General features: G+C 31.4%; 1 protein-coding gene across 1 annotated transcript; it reads right to left on the bottom strand.

The window, feature by feature from the left end:
* Positions 1 to 223: 223 nt before the first annotated feature.
* On the bottom strand, positions 224 to 2,888 carry LOC108466612 (origin of replication complex subunit 6). The gene is made up of 10 exons (XM_017766997.2): positions 2,562 to 2,888; positions 2,412 to 2,458; positions 2,215 to 2,322; positions 2,028 to 2,108; positions 1,685 to 1,796; positions 1,541 to 1,603; positions 1,349 to 1,436; positions 1,120 to 1,190; positions 556 to 649; positions 224 to 462 (listed from the first exon to the last, which is right to left on the bottom strand). Exons 1-10 carry the CDS (start codon positions 2,679 to 2,681, stop codon positions 383 to 385), a joined length of 864 nt encoding a protein of 287 aa, XP_017622486.2. The 5' UTR covers positions 2,682 to 2,888; the 3' UTR covers positions 224 to 382.
* Between the last annotated feature and the right edge of the window lie 2,964 nt (positions 2,889 to 5,852).

Here is a 5,852-nt window from a genome sequence, read left to right as displayed (position 1 = left end):
TCATTTAAATTCAATTATAAAATATATTAATATTAAAGAGAAACCCTTCAATCAGATTACTGGAGAACATCACCAACACTCCGGCTCCGGCATCATCGTCGAAATGACTTAGTAACCAGATACCCGATGTTAGACAATATATGTCATTATGAGCATACCAATTGCAGTAGATTTGGTGCGATAAAGATAAGAAATTGTTGGTCATAGCTACTACACAACACAATTTTAGAACTATTACTAACGATAATAAGGCTAGTCATTAGACAATTCAAGATATAAACATTTCAATGTCATGTACAAAACTTGCATGGCTAATTTCTTTACTCCTTTTCTAGATTTTTCTTTTCCTTTTCAAACTTATAACTACATGTATTCTATTCTTCTATGCAGCTTTTAACTCCTTTGCCTCTGACACTTCCTTGAGAAAGTCAAGACTGGTTTGAGTGGTGCGCTTGCAAAGAGCTGAAGAAAAATACCCAGAGATATGTATAAAGGATCAGTTATGCTGGTTTTCTTTTGAGTTCATTTGCAGTGCAAAGGAAATTCTTTCATTACCTTTTGTGCTTTTTTTGTTAGATGATAGAACAGATGATTTCCACTCTTCATAACCAGCTTTCTCCATTTTCTTTGCTCGCTTGTAACTTGAAAGCTGCAAGAGGTTCAGGTTAGCCCTACAATATTTTGATGCACAAGAAAATAAACAAATGTTGTTTTCAAGAACAATATCACAAACTTCTGGTAGCTTTTAGTGCTGAGATTAAATCTCAAACGGTTCAAATTCTCTTAGAAATTATAACTGCCTGCCTTGCTAAGCATCAAAGACTTAGAATCACCAAGAAAGGCTGCTGCAAGACCAATGAAAAACCCATGCAGAGCTTAGACATTAAAGATTTTAATCTTTTGGATGATATAATAGAAGCCTCATCATTGATTCAGATCATGAAACAATAATTTCATACAATTATCCCAAGCACTTGTTCAGTACAACCAATTAAATAGACAGATTATGTTGCAGAAATTGTTACAAAAGCCAAAACACAAGGATTCATATATAGAAAACAATGAATTCTACTTCATCCGACATTTAGTAAACTAATATTACAGATAATGCAGTGTTACCTCTGGTCCTTCATCAGATAAATAACCACCATCATCAAATTTTCTTTTTTCAGGTAACACGTCTAGCAGTTCTGCAGACACATCAAAACAAAGTTTAGAGAAAATAAATTCCCTAGTATTGAAAGCCAATATATGGTACTAAAATTGTACTGCAAATGATACCATCAAATGCTTACATACACATGGTTATATACAGCCAATTCTAGGGTAAGTCCAAATGAACACCTACCTCGGTTTCCTTTCACTTCCTTGGGATCTTTTTTCTCACTTGAGATCCCAAAAACATCATGACACAGATCTTTCATGGAGGTGGAGACCTGCATTGAAAGTTCCAAGCAAATGTTCAGTGCATTAAACATTTATAAGTTAACAATAAAAGGATTACATGTAGGGAAGTAAAATAAAACAACATGTTACTTACACAAGAAAACTCAGATTCAGAGGTGCCACAAACTTCAATCAACCTAACCTTGTCAATCTTAAGCTGTGAAGTAGATAATTTATGTGAAAAACAGGCAAATAGAGGAATAAAAACATTTAATAGGATGAATTAAGTGCACATTACCTTGTGTTTTTTAGCGCATAAGTAAAATGCCACAGCAGTAAACACTGGCCTGGTGAAGTCTGCACTGGCCTGCCTGGAAGAAGGCAGTGATGCCAAAAACCGATCCTTGTAGCTGACATAAACATAAATTAAGTCACTCAAACAGTTCAAAGGATGGTAAAGGAAAAGCATAAGATAACATAACATTTAAATATCAAATGAAGAGTCGTCGATTGTAACAATCCTAGCAATTAAAGATCATCTATTGGGACTTACCCATTCAGGCATTTTTCCAAACACATAAATGATATGGAAACGTAATCAGATAAACAAAAATAATATATGAAATGGAAAAGGATCTTACAGAGATAAGCCCTTCTTCACAAAAGGTATGAGCCTAACACATCCAAATTGAATCCCCAATTCCCTAATATCCAGCTTTGTTCTGAAGCACCATTTTTTCCCAAGTTAGTGAAAATCTGAGTATAAAATAATAGCCCAGTTTTATACAATTCAAAGGAAATAAATAAAGAAAAATATGAGAAACCCACTTGATATTTAGACCATTCTGCAAGGAATTGAAAGATCTATTGTAAGCCTTTTCTGACATTCCACTTAACTTGACAGCTTTCTGCCGATCAAAAATAACCTCCCCAAACCTACAAATTTCATAACAATTCCAATTTTAAAAAGGAACCCAAATCCAAAACTTTAAGATACATTCAAAGAAATAGATAACACATCATACCTTGTAGCAGCAATTTCTAAGCATATTACAGCTTTACAAACCTCTCCCTACAAACAGAAACAGAAAAAGGGGGGAAATAATAGATCAACGATTCACATTTGAACTATATTGGAGTTAAAGTAATAAATGATTATATGATGAAGCACTTACGACACCGATAATGGAAGAATCGAACTGGACATCGCAGAGGCGGCGGAGCTCCGCTGCCTTTCGGACCAGCAACTTGTGCTCTGAGAGACCAAGCTTTCTCGCTATATCTGATAGGTCCATATTGGCACCAAAACTGGGTGGCTTAACGGATTATTGGATTTCCTTTACTTGATTTCTAATGCTGTGGAAAATGGAGAACTAAGTGCTGCTCATCATATATTTTTTAATGGAAAAATAAAATGAGAAATGCACGATGAAAAGGACAAATGACGAAGTTGGCGGGAGAAAGCTGAATTTAGGCCTTTTTTTTTTTTAAATTTTGAGCGCGCCGGCGTTTTCCCGGGAATTCATTGGCGCCAAATATATAATTCTTTAATTGTGCCACATTTTTTTTTTTTACAGCTTGGCTTTTGAAATCATTAATTAACTAGAATTATTTCCCTGCGATTATTTTTTAGATAATAATATAATTATTAAATTTAAATTTAAAATAATTTTTAAAATAAAATATACAATTTTTTTTTAACAATCTTATTATATAGATTATTATCATACATGTTCTTTTTGACAAAATACTTAAAACTATCCATACTGCCTAACTTATAATTAGAATAAAACACATTCAAACCTACGCCCTCCTATATTGAACTAAAACTCAATCAGCAAATAAAATACACAATTTTAAACATTCATTATCAATTAAATAGAATAAAAAAATTTAAAACATACACTTTTTTTAAATACTCAATTAAAATTAATTTCATTCTTTTAAATTTTGTTTTAAAGCAACGGGATGTGGATCCACTACTTTAAATATGTGTCTATTACAAGTCATATAAATAAAATTATTTATTAATAAAATTCTTGAAGGGAGTTATGTTATGGACCCTCAATGGAAGGTTTTGTTTCACTCAAAAGATTTATCTCCCACTTATGGGAGCATCTTAGTCGATAGTCAAGTGGTGCCAAATATATTAAGGTAAAACATATAAAGTCTTGATTGATGGTTCAATCTCGCACAAGCACACTTTTCGTAATTAATTTCTAACAATATTGAAATTTCTCCTCTCGTGAGTTTGTAGGTTATATTCACACTAGCCATCGATTAAAGCATTCTCTCAAGTAAGACAACACCTTCCATTGAGAGTTCGAAAACCAACTCCTCATAAATAAAAATATACATTTCGAAATTTCTCAATGAATCTAATTCAAGTTTTAATTGACTTGCTAGTTAATGTGCACACGAACTCTATCTTAATTTATTTTAGAAGGTTGGATAGATATATTAAATTAATTTGTGAATAATCATGTAGAGTAATTTTTTTATATAAAAATATTCGAATCCAAATTATTTTTAAAAAATGAACACTTAGCTAATAAACTATTTTTATATAATAATATTTATTAATATTTCCTCGTAAAAATATTTTAATTCCTTATTTAAATATTTAATATAACATTTTTAAATTTATTTGTAAAATTTATATAAACTTGTAAGTTATCATATAAATCAATCTCTTTATAATAACATTAAAAATTTAAAAATCTAAACAATCAATAAATTTAAAAGCTAATTTTTAATAGATCGAATACATATATTAAATTAATTAGTGAATTATTGTTGATAAAAATCTCTTTAAAGACATTGTTTAAAAATAATAAAAATAATAATGTTAAAATTTGTTTTCAAATGAATCAAAATATTCAATAATTTTTGTAGAACTAACGTCGATAATGGTAATATAGAACGATCGCAAAGTAATAAGAAAAATAAAAATAAAACAAACAGTATTTACGTGGAAAACTCTTTGGGAAAAACCAGGGGTAGAGGAGAAGAAAATTTACTGATGTTGAATTTGAATGATACAATAAGAGTTTAGACTACATCTATTTATAGGTTGAAAAACCTTATTCTAATCAATGTCAAATAGATGAAGTGTAGTAAGGTTGAAAAATCTTATTCTAATCAATGTAAAATAAAAGAAGTATAGTTCTATATGGATTTTACTTTTATTTTATTTTACCACTGTATTTTATTTTAACAAGGATTCGAGTCATTAAACTCTAACAATCTCCACCTTGACACAGATTCTCAACGAACAAGTTCTCCACCTCTTCCACGAAACCCCTTTAAGAGGTGTTCCTCAACAATGAACACCAACCAAGTCCAAGCAATGCTCAAACTTGGTTATAGGAAGTGACTTAGTCATCATATTTGTAGGATCTTCATGAGTACTAACTTTGCTCACAATAATATCTCCACGAGCAATAATATCACGCACAAAATGATACCAAACATTAATGTGATTTGTTCTCTAATGTAACATTTAATCTTTCGTAAGGAAGATGGCACTCTGACTATCACAAAACATTGTACTAATCTGAAGGTTTTTATTGAGTTCACCAAAGAGTCCATTTAACCAAATAGCTTCTTTACAAGCCTCAGTAATCGCCACGTACTTAGCTTCAGTAGTAGATAAAGGAACTGTAAATTGCAAAGTGGCTTTCCAACTGATTACGCAGCCCCCAATAGTAAAGACATACCATGTGAATGATCTTTTTTTTATCAAGGTCTCCGGTAAAATCAGAATCAACATACCTAATGACAAAATATCTAATTATTCCAAACTGTAAGCAAACATTAGTAGTACCTCGTAAGTATCTGAAAATCCACTAAACTACTTTCCAGTATTCTTTACTAAGATTCACTATGTATCTACTAACTGCACTGACTGCATATGATAAATGTAGACGTGAGCAAACATACATGAGAGATCCCACTGTATTAGAATGTGGAACACATGACATATAGTCAATCTTATCATCTGATTATGGAGACAAAGCCAATGAAAGCTTGAAGTGGGCTGCTAATAGAGTACTAACAGGTTTGGCATTCTGCATATTAAACATGCAAAGAACTTTTTCAATGTACCCTTTCTAACTTAGGTACATTTTACATGTTTTTCTATCTCTAAGAATTTCCATTCCATTTATCTTCTTTACTATTCCCGAATCCTTCATCTCAAATTTTTACTAAGCTGGGTTTTAACTTTTCTTATCTCTCATTTATCTTTGGTTGCTATCAACATGTAATCAACATAAAGGAGTAGATACACAAAAGAACGATCACCGTTTTTCTTAAAATAAACACAACTGTCAAAGTTGCTTCTTTTGAAATCATGAGTAGTCATAAAAGAATCAAACCTCTTGTATCACTGCCTTGGTGATTATTTCAAGCCATAAAGGGACTTTTTCAGCAGGCAAACATAGTCCTCCTTTTTTGAGACGGTA

The sequence above is a fragment of the Gossypium arboreum genome, chromosome 13, assembly GCF_025698485.1.
Source record: "Gossypium arboreum isolate Shixiya-1 chromosome 13, ASM2569848v2, whole genome shotgun sequence".
In the NCBI taxonomy this organism is placed as follows: domain Eukaryota; kingdom Viridiplantae; phylum Streptophyta; class Magnoliopsida; order Malvales; family Malvaceae; genus Gossypium; species Gossypium arboreum.
This window is presented reverse-complemented; position numbering and strand designations above follow the sequence as displayed.

Excerpts from the sequence above, each read along its gene's own strand:
- LOC108466612 (XM_017766997.2), bottom strand. The coding sequence starts at position 2,681 with ATGGACCTATCAGATATAGCGAGAAAGCTTGGTCTCTCAGAGCACAAG. Across the intron at positions 2,323-2,411 it reads TTAGAAATTGCTGCTACAAG|GTTTGGGGAGGTTATTTTTG; the intron begins GTATGATGTGTT and ends TGAAATTTGTAG. Across the intron at positions 650-1,119 it reads TATCTGATGAAGGACCAGAG|CTTTCAAGTTACAAGCGAGC; the intron begins GTAACACTGCAT and ends AACCTCTTGCAG.